Genomic DNA, 21184 nt, shown 5'->3' on the forward strand with positions numbered 1-21184 from the left:
AAGGATTCATAAAAATGAGTCCTTGGATGTTGGAATCCAACCATGCATGAGATATGAGAATTTTGGGTAGTAAAGAGTGAGAGTTTTTGTGTTTGGGGACTTGATCAGCCATGCAAAGGCTTAAAGTCACGAGTTTTATTGAGTGTGAGCCTTTATGGAATCTAGATCTAAGAGTATAGCTATGGTCTTAACTGATTAAGACCAAAAGAGTTGAAAAGGTAAATTTGGGCGTACTCTGAGCGTATATCTAGTATGCCCCGCGTTCTAGGTTGGTGTCCCCGATCAGGATTCGTGTACGATGGAGTACGCTGAGCGTACCAAGGGAGGTACGACCCGCGTAACCCCACTGTGGACTTTTTAGGCTGAGTCTTATACTGGGCCTTAAGTGTTGGGCCTGGAGTTCGGGCTTGTTGTGCTAGAGATATGGACCAGAGGAATATGTATATGTGCCTTAGGCCCTTGAGTTGGGCTTGCCTCTTGGACTTGAGAGTTGGGCCTCGGTAGAGTCCATTTATTATTGGGCCTTGGTGGGCCCAATGGGTTTTGGGGTTATTTATGGACTAGTTAGTGGACTACCTTTAGACCTAGAGAATGAGGGTTGGGACTTAGATCCTAATTTGAGATCATTGTAGATATGGCTCAGAGGTAGAGGCTGGTGCACAATGGCGACATTTGTAGGAGTCGTTCATCATTCGAGGTGAGTCTTCTCACTATACGTTACCTAGAGTGGTATTTATGTGCTGACCGGAGGGTCTTATGTGTTGTGTATGAGATTTTTGCTATGTGTTATATGTATGCTATATGATTGTACAGACCGGACCGGAGGGTCCAACGATACAGACCGGGCCGAAGGGCCCAACGAACTATGACTGGACCAGATGGTCCAACGAGCTATGACTAGACCAGAAGGTCCAATGAGCTACAGGACTGGAGGGTCCCGCTGAGACACATCGACCGACGGGTCGTACTGTAGCCTCGAGTGGCGTATGTGTTGCATGCGGTATTTTGGGGAACTCACTAAGCTTCGTGCTTACCGTGTTATGTGTTTCAGGTTCTTATCAGGATCGCGGGAAGGCGGCGACTCGATTGTACACACCAGAGAAAAGAGTCACGAATGGGGATCCTGGATTTTGATAATGTTTTGAAAACTTTTTATGACTATTAAATGGTGTTTATTTAAAATGACATGTGTTTTATGAAATTAAAAATGAAAAATTTGTTTCAAAATTTACGGTGTTACACAGACAATGGTGAGCAAGTAGGAGAACTATACACCTATGTGCATAAGGTGTATTGGCTAGAAAGTGGAAAAGCATGTACTCTTTCACAGTCGACCCTATCAAAGGAAGGAGCATGTGGCCTAAGAGTGAGTGTCCAACAACCCTTACCCCTCCACCACACTACAAGCAGCCAGGAAGACCAAAAAAGAAAAGGAGGCAGACTGCTGATGAGAAGAGTGTAAGCCAAAGTCAGAAAGAGAACCCACAACAAGGTCAATGTGAAAGTCAGAAGCTAACTAGGAAATTTGTGAGTGTGACATGTAGTAAGTGTAAGAACAAGGGCCATAATGCCAGGACATGCAAGGGTAAGCGGGAATGGAGGTACCAATCAAGCAAATGAAGTTTGAAGTGTTGCAAGGGTAGGCTACTAGATTTTGTGTTTTATTTGTGGTTGTAATAGTTGGTAATGTTTTAAAACTCTAGTTATTAAGTAATATTTATGCCCTTTTGAACTTGGTTATGTAATGGTTATGCACTTTTGAACATGGTTATGCAATAGCTATGTCATTTTGGTACTGCTTAATGGTAATGTTTGGTTTTTGTTTTGTTAAAGCAGCTATTGGTAATGTACTTTCTGGTATTCTGTTATGGTTAAAATCATAGTCAATATTTAACATTTTCAGCATTGCACCATACACTATTATCATAACCATTTCAACTGAGACAATTTATAACAAAAACTACTGAGACAATTTATAACAAAAACTAACACTTTCATTAAAAAAAGTTACCATTGATAACCAAAAACTAACACTTTCAGCTTACAGTTTATAACAAAAACTAACACTTCCAGCTTACAAAAACCAACACCAAAACACAACATTACACCAATCTTCCAAAAACTACACCCTAACATGTAAGCCCTAATTCCTAAAGTAGATAACCAAAAGAAGCAGAACCCAGCTTATAACCAAATACATTTTGAGTTTTGTTGAATCACGTTGCATATTCCCCAAATCCAGCTCATGCCTGTTGATTGTTCTCAGCAATCCTGGTATTATAATTTTCGATCTTGGACACATGGGGAGTCAACTCACCCAATAAATCCACATTTTGAATCCTACAATTATACAGAAAAGTGGATGGATTATTAAATCAAAATCGTTGACCTAATTTTGCACATTGTTACCTGTTTAGGGCATGCAAAGAAACGACGACCAGGGTTTAAATCTGTCCAGGAGGTTCGCACAACAACATCTCTTCCACAAAAACACAGTTGTTGCACCATTGTGAGTGAACAAAGAAATCGATCAACCAAGAAAGAGTAAGAGAGAAAGATGCGTTATCTGAATGAAGATGAAAGAGAAGAGAGACGTTGTGGGTTGGGTCTTAAAGGAGTTTTCAAACCACAGGGACCAATAGATGAAAAGACGAAATTACCCTCACATGGAGGGCACGTGCTACGCTAAACGGAAGGAAATAGACGGGAGTTAACTCCAGGGACCAAAACAACAAGAATTTTCATGTTTTGGACCAACCATGCAACTTGAAAACATTTTGAACCTTATCCACAATTTTTGGATAACCACAGGGACGAAAAATGCAGTTTTTTCTTTTAACAACTGAAGGACCAACTATACTTAATTTTGAAATCACAAGGACCATCCATGCAACAGTTTCCAACGTTATCCTCAATATGCTACTTTTCTGAAACCATAAGGACCAATCTTGAAATTTTGTCTTTTTTATATAATAAATCGGTTCGTTATAACTTAAAATTATTGGAAATAACTTATTTAAAAAAAACAGTATTAACCCATTTAAAAAAAATCGTGTTGGATAAACCTAAAGTATAAAAAAATCATTGATCGTACACCTTGACATCAATAATCTTAAAACAATGATGAAATCATATAATACAATACCTTGCATAGGTCCTAATTTATAGATTGTTCGACTTAATTGGAGATAAAAAAAAAAAAAAAAAAAAAAAAAAAAAAAAAAAAGGACATGTGCTTAAAGGTAGATAAAGCTTCATAAATGATAACATTTTTATGTAGTAAAATATGTTAAGTTGGGATAAAAGTTGAAATTCATTAAAAAAGTTTAGATTGCAACAAAAGTATCAATACCTATCTCGTTTTCGATTTTCAAAGAAAGAGTGGCCGTCAACTTTATGGAGGACATGTATTTTCTTTGTTGAAATAGGCAAAATAGAACTAAATCTTATATGTAAATATCTTGGACGTATGTTTATAGTACAAGTAAAAGTCAAAAACGTTACAAATACAACCAAACTCATAAAACAAGCAGCTTCAAGACTTAAACAACCAATTTAGTTCCTTTTTTTTTGTTCAACCGGATCGGTTTTATGTTGTTTTTTCAGTTGCATGATTCAATAAGTAAAGGATTCGAATAAATAAACTTGTTAAGGTAAAATCCATGAAAACATAAAAAATATATATATGTTGAATTTCATAATATATCATAGCAATAAAGAATTTGAAAATTTAGATCTAACAACACAAATAAATGCAGTGCAATAAAAAAAAACAAAACACCTTAAATATTTAATCAAGTACGTATATGTATCTTTTTTTTCCTTATTAAGTGATCTATGGGTTGTACCATTTTATCTTTATGCATAAAAATAATGCTGAAATAAAAATGTCTTCATATCTAAAAACTATTATGTTTTGTCCCTAAAGTTCGTTAAGTTAATATGAACGAGAATAAATAACCATTTTATTTTTATGCATAAAATCGGTTAGAAAATTCTTTATTAGTAATTGTTTTAATATGAAGAAATTTGTGATTTATTTTAATAGTGTTTCATAAAATATAACGTTTGCTTTTAATTATATATCTAATTTTCATTTTATATTTTCCATCTAGCTATATGATATAGTTTTTACCAAACATTATTATTTTATCAGTTACCAGAGCTAGTTGAACAGACAAAATCTAGCTTTTCAAACATTGCACCAAACACAATCTAAGAAACTTGCATATGTTACAAAACCAACGTCCAATCAAGAAACTTTTCGGCTCAATTTTCCACCTCAAATCACATATCTATATGTAATGTACAAGATTATACGCGATCGAAAAGATCTTATAGTAATTATTTACAACAAAAATTTTAGTTTTTCATATAAAAATGAAACATAGCTATGTAAAGGAGATGCTAGCTTTCCAAAAGGAGGTCTTAATGTGGTCAGGTGTAGGAAGAAAGCTTAACCCAAAAAGTTCTTTTGGCGTTTGGTTTAGTTCAACAATACCAACTAACTTTGCAACCATATCCGCACTCTCTTTGATGTGATCAATGTCGTTTGTTTTTGACCATAGTAAACGTGACAATTGTACTCTTCTATGTTTTGAGTCTAATGGAATCCCCCATTTTCGAAAAATGAGGTCTCTTTGCGTTGATGAATACTTTTTTAAGAGTTTCTTGCTTAACATTATTCTTTCACGACTAAGAGCCCTTTCACTGTTAAATTTGTAATAATAGTATTAGCAATTTAGTATCACGGGGAACCTAGAAATAAAATGGAAGAAATAGCAACGTACTTTTATTTGTTTGTTGATTATAGCATTTTACTTTTATTTTTTTGTGTTACAACAATGTTAATTTCTACCCAACTATAGCAATGTCTTTAAATAGGGTAAATCTCATAAAAGACCTTGTGTATTGTGTGCTTTCCGGATTAAACCTCAACTTTATTTTATTTTTATTTTTTGAAAAAGACCTTGCATTTTTCCATTTTTTCGGGGGTTAATCTCATAAAAGAACTTATATTTTGTGTTTTTTTTGTGTTTATATATATATATATATATATATATATATATATATATATATATATATATATATATATTCATTTTTTCCGAAAAACCCTCAACTGTCTTTTTCTTTTCCTGGAAAAAACCCCTTCGATCTTCTAAATGTTTCCAAATAAATCCTCAAACTTTTTTTTCATGAAAAAACCCTCACATTTTACAACTTTTTTTTTTGGAGAAAAATGACTAAAAGGTCCAAATAGGAAAAAATGAAAAAATGCAAGGTCATTTTCATGAAAAGAATAAAGTTGATGTTTAATCCGAAAAAAAAAACACACAATATAAGGTCTTTTATGAGATTGAGCCTTTTTTCAGTATGACCCTTTTAGTAGTTTTTTTCTTGTAAAATGTGAGGGTTTTTACGGGGGGAAAAAAAAACCTTAAAACGTTGAGGTTTTTTCCGGAAACAATTATAAGGTTGAGTATCTTTTTGGAAAAAAAAAATAAAAAGTAAAGGGTTTTTTGAAAAAAAAATGGAAAAAATGTAAAGTTTTTTTCAAGAAAAAATAAAAATTGAGGTTTAATCAAGAATATATATATATATATATATATATATATATATATATATATATATATATATATATATATATATATATATATATATATATATATATATAAGGTCTTTTATGAGATTAACCTATTTAAATACAGACCGTTTTTCACTGTTGTAATTTAGTAGATTTTTCAAAGCATGATGTACTAATGAGAAGTTCAATTGGAAGAAGAATGTTATAATTGGGTAGATTATTCAAACTATAGTGTCTTAATAAGTAAAAAAAAACTAGAGTACAATGTTGTAGAAAGAAATGAAAGTAAGATGCTATAAAAATGAATAAACAAAAGTAGGTTGCTATTTCTTGCATAGAGAATATGTAATGTACCTAGTGGCAAGAGAAGACGTGTTTTTTAGGAAAGCTAGTCTTCTAAGCTCCACCTCCATATACACCGAATCAGATTGTTCTCCTTTGAATAGCAAGAAAAAATAAGTTCTATGAATCAAAGGCGTATTGCATTCATCCCAAAGTTTAATTATATCCCCTCTTTGTTTTTCAAACACCATTGACCAATCTTTATAAGGTGTTATAGCCATCACCTCATTATTAACTTCTCCTGATTCATCACCTTTTACCTCAGCCTCCTACACATGCCATTACAATTTATATAAACAAAACTTCATTCTTTAAATCATGAGATATTTACAAGCTTCATTCTTTTGGTTATTTTTGATAGAAGTTAAATTAAACAAGATGGATGCATACATACCCTTTCATCATTGAATACATCTTCTAGTTTCCTGATTGGTTTATCAGTAGGAGAATTGTGATCGGAAACATCTCCTTCATTTGATGATTTGATGCTGTTTTCTGTTTCTTTTTCATCAATGATTGTGAGAGGATTATGAGTGTCTTCTTTCAGGTTTATTGTTTTAACATCCGCTTCTGATTTTGATTTTGGTATAATTTGTTTAATTACAGAAAAGTCCTTTTCAGATTCGTTGCTGTTTCTACTCTCAATCACCATTTCATCATCAGATGGAGGAGCTGATGATGCAAACTCGTTGCAGCTTTTGCTTCTTGTGAAACCATTGATCACCCCTTCTGAATCAGATGAACATGGAGAATGAGATTGTTCTAATTTTGTCTCATTCATGTCCTCACTTTCTTGAGTATTGATGACGTCATCATCGCTAGTGACGTCATCGTGTAGGGTTGATATTTTTGCCTTTTCTTGATTGGTGACGTCATCGTCATTGATTGAAATTTCCTCAAAGTCTCGATCTTCTATGAATGGTGTTTTTTCGAAATGTTGATCTTCCTTGAAACCTCTTTCGGGATGTATTCTGAATTTGTAATCTGTGTTGTCGATATGTTGATCTTCATTGAAGTCGTCTTCTGAATTTATTCTGATTTTATCGTATGTGAATGATGTTTTCTCGATGTCTTCTGGATTTATTCTTATTTTTTGATACATGTTATCCGTTTCTTGATATGGGTCGGGTACGGAATATTCTTTCAAGAATATCCGAGGGGAGTTTTCATCAGGAGAGCGTTGACTTTCTTGACCATGTATGCGCAATGAAGCACCAACTCTAGGAGGCTGAACTGCCTCATACGTGTCCTTATCCTCCTCCTACATAATAGGAAGGATTAAAATAAAAACAAATAACTATATTATATATTTTAGTGTAAAAGATTAACAAAACCACCATCTTTTGAACTTTTTTCAAAAAAATACCGATTTTGCAAAATAGATTTCAAGGTTTTTTTCTTTTGAAGAAATTTCTTTATGAAGTAGTAGTACCCACTTTTAAACATTTCGATAATATATATTCATTTTTTTTAACTAAATGATGATTTCATTTTGTAGAAAAAGGCAATTTTCACATAAAATTTGTAATACAACCGGACTCTTTTTTATAATTTTAGTGATTGAACACATATTTTATCTTTCTGTTTTACTAAAATGAAAAAGATTACTCAAAGCATACCCATGGCAAAGAATTTCGATCTATTCCATTTACTTGCATTAAATGCTCAAGGCGAGATTCAGCTAGATCACGTTGCTCAGTCAGCTCTTCCATCTTTTCCTCCATCTACATAATACAAAGCATCTGTATTATCTGTTTTGTCATGTCATGAAATAGATGTTTGTATTATCTGTATTATTTGTTCTGTCATGTCATATTATATCATGAATGTCTGTATTATATGTATTATTTGTTTTATTTGTTCTGTCATGTCATGAATGTTTGTATTATCTGTATTATCTTTGTTATTGTTATATTATGTGATGTCATATGATGTCATGAATGTCCAATGTACTAAGTGTGAGTGACGTGATTTGCATATTTGTTACCTTTTCAAGTTGAATTTCAAGATCTCTAATTATTGATGTAGAGTCATTCGAAGGAGGAGAAACTTTTAACTCACGTTCCAATCTAGCTAATTCTTGTTGCAACTGCTTCACTAATGCTTTATCTGACATCACTACATTAACTTGTGCATTTGTGTTAACATCTTTAGCACAAGAACCAAAAAGAAGGGTGTTTCTTGATTGTTCAGCATGACTATGTGCAGGGCACACAGTGCATAGTATTGCAGTTCTTGCATTGCCTCCAAGAGAGTTTTGTAGTATGCGTGTTAGCTTCGAGTTTCTATAAGGCACATGCCCATTTCCTCCTTTACTGCATCCAAAATCATAAAACTTGTCAAACAGACAGACGCAACCCCTCAACTGGCCCACACTGTCCTACACCAAGTCCATCATGTGAGAAAGACCCCTACTATGCTACACCCTTTGGAGTAATTGTGTCATTTCTACAAAAAGATTATTTTTCAAACAAACCCTAGATGGCCCATATGTCAAGTGAGATGTAAATCAAGTACACAGACCACTAGGTGACTGACATAAGACCAGTGGGACCAACTTTGTTATGGCTTAGGGGCCCTTTTGTCATTTCAGGAATTCCAAAAAGTAAAAATAAAAGTAGAAATTAGAAAGTGGAGACCTCAGTTTACGAATAACAGTTCCTAGTGTTAGCAAACTGCGATTAATGTGACAGCCTTCTTTGAGTCGAGTGCCAGCTGCTAATGTTTGAGAAGCACGCTCACTTCCAGCTAAATCTACAAAACTCTGCATTGTAAACCATTTTTTTATTTAATCTTTTGGTCATTTTAATATCTATAAAAATAAAATCAACAAAATATATAAGGTAATGGTTATTAGAAGGGAAAAAAACATCCATATTGCATACCACAGTAGCTGAAAGAGTTCTTCCACTATCACCTCCTCTATAATCAAGGGCTGAACTTTCAACTGTCTGAAAGATTTAATATCTTGTGAATGATTAAGATTAATCTAAATTGTATTCTTATTCATGTTTATAAAAGTTATTTTAAGAAAAGAATATATACCAGTCGTAAAATCTGATGAGATCTTGAACTCATTTCATTCAATGCAGTCTCCCCAATTTGTCTCTCAGCTATATTTTACATCTTCCATTATATTATCAAACATATTTTTGTGTAATGAGTAAAGAACATGAATGGTATTTTTAGTATTTACCTTCTGACACATAGATAAGTTCCTTTAAATGGTTGCAGTCTCTCAAATTAGCTTCTGTTAGTTTTTCTACAACTGTCCCTTTCTAAAGAACAAGCCATAAAGATTAATGAATTAATACTTTTTGATTAATTGGAGAAATGACAATTCTAACCTCTGGGTCATCAAGGAGTCTAAGTTGGGTTCCATCTGAACTGAGAAGATCTTTGACACATTCATTGTAGATTTCTATGGCGGAAAATTTCAACACAAATTCTCTATCATTATGCTGAAACATAAAAATCCATGTTTAGAAGAGAATGGGTGTTAAGAATTTAAAAAAATTTTAAAAATTTTCAACAATTACCCTGTTTATGTAGTCATATATGTCTGCTATTGCAAATTCAGTAATTCCAGACATGGTGTATGTCTTCCCACTGCTTGTCTGCCCATAGGCAAATATACTTGCTGGAGTAATAGTTATTAAATTAAGACATAATAGTTGATTGATCATATAAAAATATAATGATATAGAATGTGATAACATGAGAAAGATGCTTACAATTAATGCCATTAAGAACAAAAAGAGCAATTGCTTTGACTCCATCATCATACAGTTGTTTTGTTGTACTATCAAACCCGTATACTCGGTCTATTTCAATAACATTCATCAATCAGGATTAAAATTAAAAAGGGGGAAAATGTATTATAATTTATAAGACAGATAGTTTAAAGATAGATTACCAAAAGTAAAAGCGTTTGGGTACATGGGTCGATCTGATTGGTTGCTCTTGTATACAATAGTGGTTTTGTTTATGCATTCCCAATCGGATAAATCGTTTTTTGTAATTTCTTTTTCATTTAAAGGCCTAAGTCTCACTGCAACGAAGATCTTCTCTTCATGTGCAGGTGACTCTTGTTCATCATCTAATTCATACTCATCTCCAGAAATTGACTCCATCATCTTGTCTTGATGAGATTAAATGCAGTGAAAGAAGATTAAAAGGATAAAGAACCAGATAAAAGATCACAAACCAATCACTTTTTCTCCTGATGACATGAAGAGTGATAAAATTTGCAGAACCTGAAGGCTCTGGTTTTATCCCAAATCATTTCACCACAACATCTGTAAAAGAACAGAAAAAGAAAATCAACATACATATCTAATATTGCATAATATTGGCTACAATTTACAAATCTTATAGACTTTCTACATTTAGGAGCTTCATGACTTAGTAGCCAATGTTTGTGAGTGTTTCTGTTTAGTTTCGATTCTATCTCCCACATGTTTTAGATTTGTGCAGATCAATTACACAAGCTTTAGCTATTTGTTTCAGAACACAAAAAACCTGAATAGCGTATTCAGTGCTTACCTTGAATACGAATCCGGCATTCAAATTCAAGCCATATACTATGCAACATCGCATTTCATATATGATCATAATACACAATTTCCAATGGATTCAATAATGCACAAAGATCAACACAGCTGCAGTTAGATTTCTCATATAAACCCTAGCTTAATTAAAACTTTTAAGCATCGACATTGAAATTAGAATCATCAGCAGAAGAATCCAGAATCAGAAAATCGCCACGACAATGAACGTTAGTTGGGTCATAAATTTGGAAATCAACGAGGCTCAAACTCCATCTATCGAACAACAATTTTAAAGAAAAAACCTCCTATACTGACCATCGCTTGCAATAAAATCGATTTATCTACCTTAAAACTATTCAGATAAAGCTTACTAATCTATCAAACAAAGCCATGAATTCAATTACGAAAACTAGTTCCATTCATATAACATAAAAAGCTGCAAGAACATTATATCTCGCCTCATTATAATCGACTCAGCGAACAAATAACGCGCAGACTATAGCGATCTTCAAACCGATCAAAACTGCAAATCCAATTAAAATCAACCCCATTGACGTGATCGTAGAGAGAGAAAATGCTGCAGATTAGGATGTAGAACCGAATGAATGAATCAGAGAATTTCGAACGCAGTCTGTTGATACCGATAGCATCTACGAATACAAAGGATTTTGGAAAATTTTAGTCCGTGTATGTTGGACTTTCTATGGACCTTTGAAAATAAACCGCCAATTTTCAACGACTAACTGGAAATGAAGATATTTTCGAGCTTGAGAAATCAATTTGCATCAACACTCCTTGAGCTTTACAAAAATTACGTATTAGAGTAAACTGCTGTTTTGGTCCCTTTGGTTTTCTGTTTGTAACGCCTTTAGTCCATACATTTCATTTATTGAACTCTTAGTCCCTAACTCATAGTTTGGTTGCATTGTTGATCCCTCACCCCAACTGCCGTTTAAGTTGGAACCTTTAAGACCCTTTTTTGTGCCATGTAATAAGGTAATTTGACTTTTTCATTAAGGCCTTTGATTTCCGTATTCGATTTGATCACATTTACCTACAGAACTAACAAACCAAAAAACACACATGCATGACGCGTACATAAAAACACAAATAGCATACATAAATATTAATATCAAGAACACACATAAAGTGTTGCCCATGAGGCCGGACGGAGTGGAGTGGGAACAGTGTGCGGGACTCATTCCCGTTTGGAGGAACACCGCACCGCCGGTGCGGGGAGGAGGTGGGGGAGGAGTTGCCGCACTCTCACTCTTCTTGTGAGTGGCTGCAATTTTTTTTTTTTTTTCCTGAGTTGCAGGTTTTAACGGGGAAGAAGATGAAAGTTTCTGGAAATGGCATGTTTGGCCCCCTATGTTTTGGTCTAATACACCTAGCTTTGAATTCTCTTCACAAAAATAGTTTTTGAAAATTACAAAATAGACCCTATACTTTTAATTTTCTACTTATTTAAATATTAGGTTTAATGTAATTTTTATTTTAATTAATGAAATGATTTTTATTTTTAATTAAAATTTATGTTTAGTATTAATTTAAAAATTATAAATCATAAAAAAAAAAGTAATTTTATTTAATAAAAAAGTAAGGAAAACCCTTCTCATCCATTCCTTGGGTTTTAGGTGAGGGAAAAAAATGAGGAAAATGATGGTATGGCCCACAAAAAGTGAGGGAAGCTTCCCTCCCATACCCTTCGGTTGAGAAACATGTTTGCAAAAAATGCATATAGTTAATTAATTAACAAAGGAGATGAAAAGATAGTCTAACGAATATTAATTTTTTATTCTCTAACTGCTATGAACAACCAACACCAACAATAATAAAATATGCATTTGAATCGTTTAAACTTATATTATATCAGAAGAGAAGAAAGGGTGAGGTGGATAAAATGGATAGGGAAACCAAAAGAAAAAGCGTATATAATTTTTTTTTCTCAAAAATCAGCTAATAGGTTTGATAACTTTTTTTACAAAACAATCTTTTATAAGGTATCATCATTTAAAATGTATGGATTTTTGCAATGGTGACTCTAATTTTCACAGTATAATCTATGATTTTTGCAGTCAAAATGACAAGACAATACATGTTTTTAAAAAAAATGTTTTTGCAAATGACTTCACTTTTAGCATATGGTCATTTGCAAAAATTAAGGCTACTGGTAAATTTTCACTTTTGTTGTAAAAAGTTCTTTTATAGTCATTTTCTCAAAACAAAATTGCCTGCTACAAAAAGAATTGGGTTCATACCCGCACCCAGTCGTGAAGAAAGAGGATGAATATAGGAAAGGAGAAGAGGAGTGTTTGTAGGGTGTTGGGACCCATTTATTTAAAAATGAGAATATGATTGTAATAGCTTTTTTATCTACAAAATAGCTAAGAAAATGAAAAAATGACTGAAATAGCAACAATTTCGCATGTCACATCTACGAAAATCGTGTTGCTTTGTGATTTTTGTTTTTGAGCTTTTCGTATGTCAAGATTAGCAAAAATCTGGGTGGCCTTCGATTTTTTTTTAAAAATTTCGTATGTTCACACCGGCAAAAATAAAAATCCAGGTGGCCTACAGGTTTTTTTTTTCTTTTCTTTTCGAAAATTTTGCAGGTTACCTTTACAGTTATGAAAGTTTAAACAGAGTGATGATTGTTATGAAGTTTGTATGCAAAAATTATGAAGTGTTTTTTTTTCATAATTTTCATCGAATAACCTACTTTTGTGCTAAAATTTATGAATTTTCAATCTCCAAACTGGAAATGTAATATGTTTACAGACGAACCTTATTACAAATACCACAATGAAAAAAAATTCAACTCAAATGAAGTTAGTATGTAGAATTTATAAAGGATAAAAAGTTCAGGGTTTTTTTTTCATATTTTCCACTAGATACCCTACTTTGAAGCTAAAAAATATGACTTCATTACATTCAAATTTGGAGTGTAATATGTCAATGAAAAACTCGTTTGAGTTCATTTTTTTGCATTATGTTCTTTGTAACAAGGGTCATCTATCAACGTATTATATCATTTGGGTTCTCCTAATTATAATGGTAGTCTGTAAAAATCTAAAAAAAATAATAAAGAAAGAAAAAAAATTTGCATGCCATTTACATTTTCCTTAGTATGGAAATAAAAAAAAATAAAAAAAATCTTGTACGCCCGATGATTCCAAGGTATTAATTATTTATTTAATAATTTATTTATTGGTTTAATCATGAAAGTTGTTGTTGGGCTTAAAAGACTCGGGCTTCCATGAATGGGCTTGTTGGGGTAGTATGTTGGGCGTAAGTGAATCATTAAGAACCGTGGAGGCATGCATGTACGCTTAGCGTACGAAGTGGTACACGCAACGTACATTGTCAGATCCCAAAAACCCTAATTTTAGGGTGCAAGCCATATATAATGTCATTATGTCCCATTTGTTAGCCTCCTTATTAGCCTCTTATGTCCAAAAACCCTAAAATCGAGTCCTATATTCCATTGTTGAGTGTGTGAGCTTTTGGAAATCTTTTGGTGTTCATCTTTATGAATTTTGAAGGATTTGAAGAAGCTAGAAGTTGCTTAGCCTGAAGAGGAGGTCTTGGATCCATAAACTCTACCTGTTTTGCAAGAAGTTTGAGGTGTCACAACTAGGAAATTCGATGCCTTGTAAACATTTAACAATGATAACAAATGTGAACCAATAATGTGAAAGCATGTAGGATGCTTATTCAATAACAACAAAACTTCAATCAAACACTTCATACAAACGTTCAAATAGTCAACAAAGAATTGGAGAACCCTAGAAATCCTTTTTTAAGTCCATTTTGGACTAGGATTTCCTTATTGGGCCCAATGGACCAATAAGCTTCCAATTTGACTATCTTGGGCTTAGAACTCTTAAAAGGGCTCTAATTGGACCCACTTTCATTTATTTTAACATTTTGGGCCATGTTGGGCCTAGAATGAAATAAAATACCTAAATGGACCTTATTGGACCATAACTAACCTAATTTAGCCCTAATAGGTTATAAAAATCATTTCTTGATTTACTTCGGGCTAAAAGTTATCTAAATTATCTATAATTTGGGATTAAGCATTTAAGGGCCCAAATTCTTTCCTTTTCCCCCTCCATTCTCGGCCCAAGCCCAAAAGAAAGGCAGAGTTGACTTTTTGCATGCCACATCATTTTTGTATGTGGGATAACTAAGCATTACACTTCAAACATCCATGCACTTCTCATATTTCCATGCAATCTCACTCTCTCCTCTCCTCTCTCTTTTGCTCTTGGCCTAAGACACAAAAAAAACACACACACCTCACAAAAATTCTCTCTAAATCACTTAATACACACCTCTTCCTCTTCATCCAAAAATCTCGAGTTTTGCTTGTGATTCAAGAGGTTTTCATCAAGTAGTTCACATCTTTAATAAGTTATCTGTTTGATTCATAACATATCTTCTTCATTTTCCCAACAATCTTCCTTATCTCATACAACACTTGTGATCTTGCACCTTAGAAACATCTAAGTTCGACATCCTCCAAGAAAGGTTGCTAGGATCGAATTCTTCTTCATCTTTTCCTTCAAAAACTGAAACCACATTCAAGGTGAGCTTCATACCCCTTTCTTTTCGGTTTTCATGAGTTTTATGGGGGAGAATACAAGAAAAATATGTAGATATATGTGTATATGTATGCTATGTGTGATTTGATGCATGTATGTGTGTGGTTTCATGTGTATTGTGATGAATATGTTACCAAAAAGGGTGTAAACCCGAGATCTAAGACATGAGAAAGGAAACAAACATAACTTAATCTATCTTACACTAAACAAGTCAAGAACAATAGCTTATAAGGTCATGATGAACAAATTTTAACATAAAACCCATTTTTGGGCTTAAATTGTCAAAAATACAAACTTGGGGTAAAGATCAACAAGTCACGGTTTCTTGAAGGTTAAAAGGGTCAAAACAGTTTCTATAAATATTTTTCTGAACATTAGGAATTTCAAGGGACTTAAAATGTAAAATTTTAGCCTAATGGGCTAATTATGGGCTTCTCGGCCCAATAAACCTCAAAATGCGAAAATGATAAGTTTGAGGGGCTGAAAATGTAACTTTATGTAAAACAGGGCGTAACTAGCATAACAAAATGTTTATAAGGGTCAAAAATGCTTTTCACTATCAAAAAGGACCAAAAATGTAAACTTTTTAGATTTTGGGTCAAAACTGTAAAAGTTTTGAAAATGAGTTCCTAACCGTGAAACACTATTTTGAAGGGGCTGAAGTTTTCAACAAAATAAGTTTTGGGTTAAAAATCGTGTTTTCTTCAAATAAATAATACAAAAGTGTCAAGAAAAGGGTTTTAAAGACTAAAAATGAAATTCTTTTATATGAGAGGACCAAAAGCGTTATTTTATGAAAGAAAGGTGGTGAAAAGGTCAAATTCCATTTTCTAACAAATTAAATTCATTAATACAAAATACAAGATCCACGGCTACCGACGAAACGGAAAACAATTACGCTCCCAATAACAAATATCGTTACAGGACGAATTGATTCGGTCTCGAATCAATAATAAAACAAAATCGTCAAACAAAAGCCATTCGTTAGACACGCGATAACTATGATAAGCTAACTTATAAACTTTGGGCTTGAAAGTTTCAAATCATGCTTGTTGGGCCTTGCTAGCCCATTAACATGATCTTTGGGCCCAAAGGGAATGTGCTTATGTGTTATTGGGCCTCTCATGACCCGATTTCATGTAAAAGGACTTTCGCTGGCTCTAATGTGTTGTCGGGTCCTATTGGCCCATTAGTACTGCTAGTAAGGTCAAGAAGTCAAATGTGAGTTGGGCCAACGTGTCTTTTGCATTCCCGATAGCCTTAAATAACTCATGGAAATAACGGGGCTTCGTACTCTCCTTTCTCCTCGGTTGTTGGGCTTATGAGAAATCAAAGTAAACAGATTCAGGGCGTTAAACAAGAGTAATCATGGTGGGTGGATTAAGTGAGTAGTAACGGCCGACGCCTTTAAGGATCGTTCGTAATCTGTAGTTATAAACTAGTCATTTTCTTTAATGCGTGATTATAACAACTCACAAACCCCAATTAATCCAATGTCACCCGGGTAATCAAAATCATTCGACGTATCGGTATAACAATAGAGAAGTCATTGTATTTTATGTATTGGGAAAACATCGGGTTTTCCTGGGAAATTCAACATTTTCACTTGCGCGATCTATACAAAAGTTCAACAATTATACATGTTTTGAACAATCAACGAGCATATATTTACGGATCTTCACACTTTTTTTTTACAATAATCTTTTCAGAAAATATCGGATTTTCTGGGTTTTACAAACTACTCTAAATCATTTTATCACAACATTGCTTATGAACTCACCAACATTTCATATGTTGACGTTTTTCAAAAAATGACTTGTATTCTCAGGTGGCAGGTAAACCGAAGAATAAGTACCAAGTAATGTTAGGGTGTCTGCTTATGATATCCACCAGACAATTTTTGTTATGAAGTTGTAATGACTAAAACTATGTACCGGATGTAAACAATATCGGTTGTATTATTTCAATGCACTATGATGATTTATGTTATGCTTCATGTATATTCATTGTGACGGTATTCAATTTAAGTCACAAGAGCCCTCGGACGTTTCCGCCGTCTGGTTCGGGGGTGTGACATGAGGTATCAAGTTCTTATCTTGATTGCTAAATGTTTAGATCTCCTTTTTTGGTTTAATAGTTATGTTTTTAGCGATGGTTTGGATGGATGTTGGGATTAGGACGTTCGAAAGTCTTATTCTTTCAGATCCAAGGTCTTCATGGACTCCTTTGGCATAAAGGTGCCAACTTTATGGAGTTAGAGGCTTCATGCATCCATTAAGCCATTCATTAGGTCCTTTTTGATCTTCTTATGGTCATACATTGACGTAAAGTTAGCAACTTTACGTGACATTTTAGCTTAGAGGGGTCAGATCTGCATTTTGGAGCAAAGTCTTAACAGATTAGGAGCTTAATCTCGAAGTTGGCTGAATTGATTAAGGATGCTGGGTGTATAAGCCTGTACGTGCAACGTACAAGCCCTCGATGCAATACGCTTAGCGTAGCAGCTGTGTACACCCGGCGTACTCAGTTTGATGACTTTTCGTTAATGGACTTTCAGTTTGGGCTTGGAAGTTTAGGGTTAGTTGGGCCATCTGACTTTGGTAGTTTTTGTGCCAAGTATGTTATTGGGCCTTGGGCTAAGGCCCATGTGAAGGAGTTGGGAATTAGGTCATATTTTGGGCCTCGATGGATTGTGGATATGGGCTTCATTCTTGGGCCAAGCTAGAGTAGGGGTAAAATGGTCTTTTTACCCTAAGTAGAGATTGTTGGTTATAATGTAGATCCCAATTCGTTTTATGTGGCAATTGATAGCTCGGGGAGCTGTATGGCCAGCAGCCAGGGATTATTCGTTTCAATCAACTTTTCGAGGTGAGTTTCATAACCGGGTTTAGCGGGTCTAAGGCACCAAGGCCGACCCTTGATTGATTATGTTGATATACTTGTTGTTTGTGTGATACTTGTATATGCATGTTTTTTTGGGCGGGGCCTGTATTGCGAGCGTGGGCGGGGCGCGTTATGCGAGTGTGGGTGGGGCTCGTTATGTGATATGTTTGGTATGCGTTATCTTGGGGAATTCACTAAGTTTTGTGCTTACAGATTTCAGTTTATATTTCAGGTACTTCTGGTTCCAAGAGGAAGAGCTTGGGTTGACTACATCGCACATACCATTGGGATTCCGCATATGGTATTTACTCTGATTTTTATAACATTTGATACATTAGTTTTGTTGAGATATATGGATGATACTTGGAAATATTATTCTATCTATTTTAAAAATGAAATTTTTGGGACCATATTTTCGGTTGTTTCAAATCTGCAAGCCAGCACGATTTTTGCAGATATGGCATACGAAAATTATAGCTATTATGGGTATTTTCCGTTTTGTGGCTATTTTATGAGAAAAAAAACTAAAAAAAGCTATTATGGACTTATCCTAATTAAAAAAAAAATTCTTTAATTCATTTTCTATTAATAAACAAAGAGTAGATTACGCAAATGGTCCTTGTGGTATTGTGTTGTTGCATGCTTAGTCCCAAAGTCAGATTTTACATTTTTACTCCTTAAATATCAAAATTGTTGCACGTTTAGTCCCTGACCTAAAGGACTATTGTGTCCTTATTAATTTCTTTTATAATTAAATTATGGTTTATATATTAATAAATTAAAAAAACATTTCCCCAATCTACATCGATTATGACCCCACATCCTTTGTTCCCCCAACGACTAGTCTGGCCAGAAAAACTCACCAACAAACCTGCAACATCAAATCAGATCCAAACTCGGATACACCCACCCAACCTACTTATTCTTACGATACATTCTTTTTTTTTTTCTCTAAACTTAGTTAGTATCTCTTAGCTCAACAAAGAAGGAAACAACTCTCAAATCACCTTCGTTGCCTTGTATGTTTTTAGGGAACCAAGAACTCCCTCCTCTCTCTTTCTCAACTCTAGTTAACACATCACCGTCAAGCTTCTCTTATCTCATTTCTCTATATATCTTAACTCTGGTAAACACCCCAACCCCCTGCAATATCGAAATGTCAGTTGTAGAGATCTAAGTCGATATAAAGAGTCGAAGGTAGTAGTGTCACATTTAGGATGGGGCGGTGGTATACACTCTAGGAGCCGAAGGTAGTGGTGGCAGTTTTAGGGAGGTTTCCGGTGATAGTGGGTTTGGTGGTATGATTAAGGTTATTGAATGTAGAGAAGATTTGATGATAAGTATTAACATGGAGGAAACTTTGATGAGAGAGACGTTGATGGGTTGTACGATGAAGCCACTGGTGCGGTCTGTGGTTTCTCCGACAAGAAAAGATGTTCATCTTAGATTGAGAAGAGGGTGGCGGTGGTAAAAGAATAAGAATATGTTGCTAGAAAGAAAACAAATAGGGGTGGGTAGGGATAAAAGGGATGAGTAGAGTATAAGTGAAACCATTTTTTTTTTAATTATATTAAAAAATAAAGAATATAAAAACTCAAGTAAAAGACTAAATGACATATTAGTCTTTTTAGTTTCGTTAGGAACCAATGATGCAACAAAAACAGATTTTAGGTACATAAAATGTATCAAATTTGACATTTAACAACTCTACATATGAAAACTTGAGTTAAAGACTAAATTTACTCACAAATAAATAAATATCAAAAACTTAAAATAAAAAATAAATAAATATCAAAAACTTAAAAATAAAAAATATCAAAAACTCTCAAATAACACAATACCACGAGGACCATAATTTACTCATAAATAAATAAATATCAAAAACTTAAAATAAAAAATAAAATGCAATACAATTTCTCTCTCTTTTTTTTTTATTTATTTATTTTTAATATTAAACTAGACGAATACCCGCGCGTTGCGCGATAATACAATTATATAGCTAAAATAATAATTTTTACCAAATTATTATATAATATTTCTTCTTTGAAACAAAATGCTAGTAAAAAAGCAAACATATAGTTAACATATTAGTTTCATTAAACATTATAGTTTTAATTATTTCAGGTCATTGTGATATATATAATTATTTGATAATTTTATAAACCGTTTAAAATTATGTAAATTATATATCAAACGTGTGATAATTTATATATAATGAGTAACAAAATGTATGAAAAAAAATATGAACTACAACTTTTAGCAACATAAAAATACAAAAACATCTATTATAACATTTTTATTAAGATATATATATATATATATATATATATATATATATATATATATATATATATATATATAACGAATAATAAAAAATATGAAAAATAAACACTACAACTTTTAATAACATAAAAACACTAAAACATCTATTAGAACATTTATATTAACTCTTCATATTTAAATCACTAATCTCTTCAAATACATTAATGTTTTTAATGAGCAAAACTTTATAACCTTATATAAGAAAGAAAGAAAAATAAAAAGTTATTAGTGATTACTAATTAATAATCATAAGTTAAAAACTCTTCGGTTGTAACTAATAAATATACTTAAATTAGAAAACTCTTGAGTTGTAGTGTAAGTTTCAAATTAATGCGGTACTTAAAAATGTGTATTTATTATTATTATTATTATATTCTTCTAAATAATTGGTTTTGATGCATCTTTTAATCCCTTCAATTATTAAACATAAAGATATTTAATTATAAATTTACAACACACACACACATACATACATACATACATACATATATATATATATATATATATATATATATATATATATATATGTAACGTCCGGGTTTCAGGGCTAAGCATTTTTGTCAATGTAATAGTCTAGGTCAACTCTTGTAACTCTTTTTGAAGTAATAAAGATGAAATATTTGAGTATTATGTGAATTATATGTGTTTATTATTTAATTATAAATGTATAATTAATAAAGAATAAAAATGAGCGTCAAAATTAAAGTGTGAGATAATCCCGATATCTCTACATAAAGTTGTAGAATATGTCTCAAGGTTTCCGTGCATATAAGGAACGCCGAAATCCGAGTTATAACGAAGAAGTTATGACCCGTCGAAGTTTCACGACAGAACCGACACGATACCGGGAAGCGTGAATAGTGAATTTACGATAGAGCGAGATTTAGTCTTAG

At 33.1% G+C, this 21184-nt stretch overlaps 1 protein-coding gene across 1 annotated transcript; it reads right to left on the reverse strand.

Moving 5' to 3' along the window:
- Positions 1–4273: 4273 nt before the first annotated feature.
- On the reverse strand, positions 4274–10208 carry LOC145100541 (kinesin-like protein KIN-7E). Its single transcript, XM_079037778.1, has 13 exons — positions 9843–10208; positions 9661–9750; positions 9466–9566; positions 9274–9387; positions 9123–9204; positions 8972–9039; positions 8812–8877; positions 8566–8690; positions 7914–8241; positions 7546–7650; positions 6321–7187; positions 5939–6195; positions 4274–4710 (listed from the first exon to the last, which is right to left on the reverse strand). The coding sequence occupies exons 1-13, from the start codon at positions 10060–10062 to the stop codon at positions 4392–4394; spliced, it is 2742 nt and encodes a 913-aa protein (XP_078893904.1). The 5' UTR covers positions 10063–10208; the 3' UTR covers positions 4274–4391.
- Positions 10209–21184: the final 10976 nt, after the last annotated feature.

Source organism: Lactuca serriola, chromosome 4 (genome assembly GCF_051521515.1).
Source record: "Lactuca serriola cultivar US96UC23 chromosome 4, Lser_US96UC23_V15, whole genome shotgun sequence".
Lineage (NCBI taxonomy): Eukaryota > Viridiplantae > Streptophyta > Magnoliopsida > Asterales > Asteraceae > Lactuca > Lactuca serriola.

What these genes read in the sequence shown, in the direction of transcription:
- LOC145100541 (XM_079037778.1), bottom strand. Translation starts at nt 10,062, where the DNA reads ATGATGGAGTCAATTTCTGGAGATGAGTATGAATTAGATGATGAACAA. An exon ending in ACTTATCTATGTGTCAGAAG is followed by an intron (nt 9,040 to 9,122) that starts GTAAATACTAAA and finishes TGTAAAATATAG; the next exon opens with CTGAGAGACAAATTGGGGAG. An exon ending in GAACTCTTTCAGCTACTGTG is followed by an intron (nt 8,691 to 8,811) that starts GTATGCAATATG and finishes TTTACAATGCAG; the next exon opens with AGTTTTGTAGATTTAGCTGG.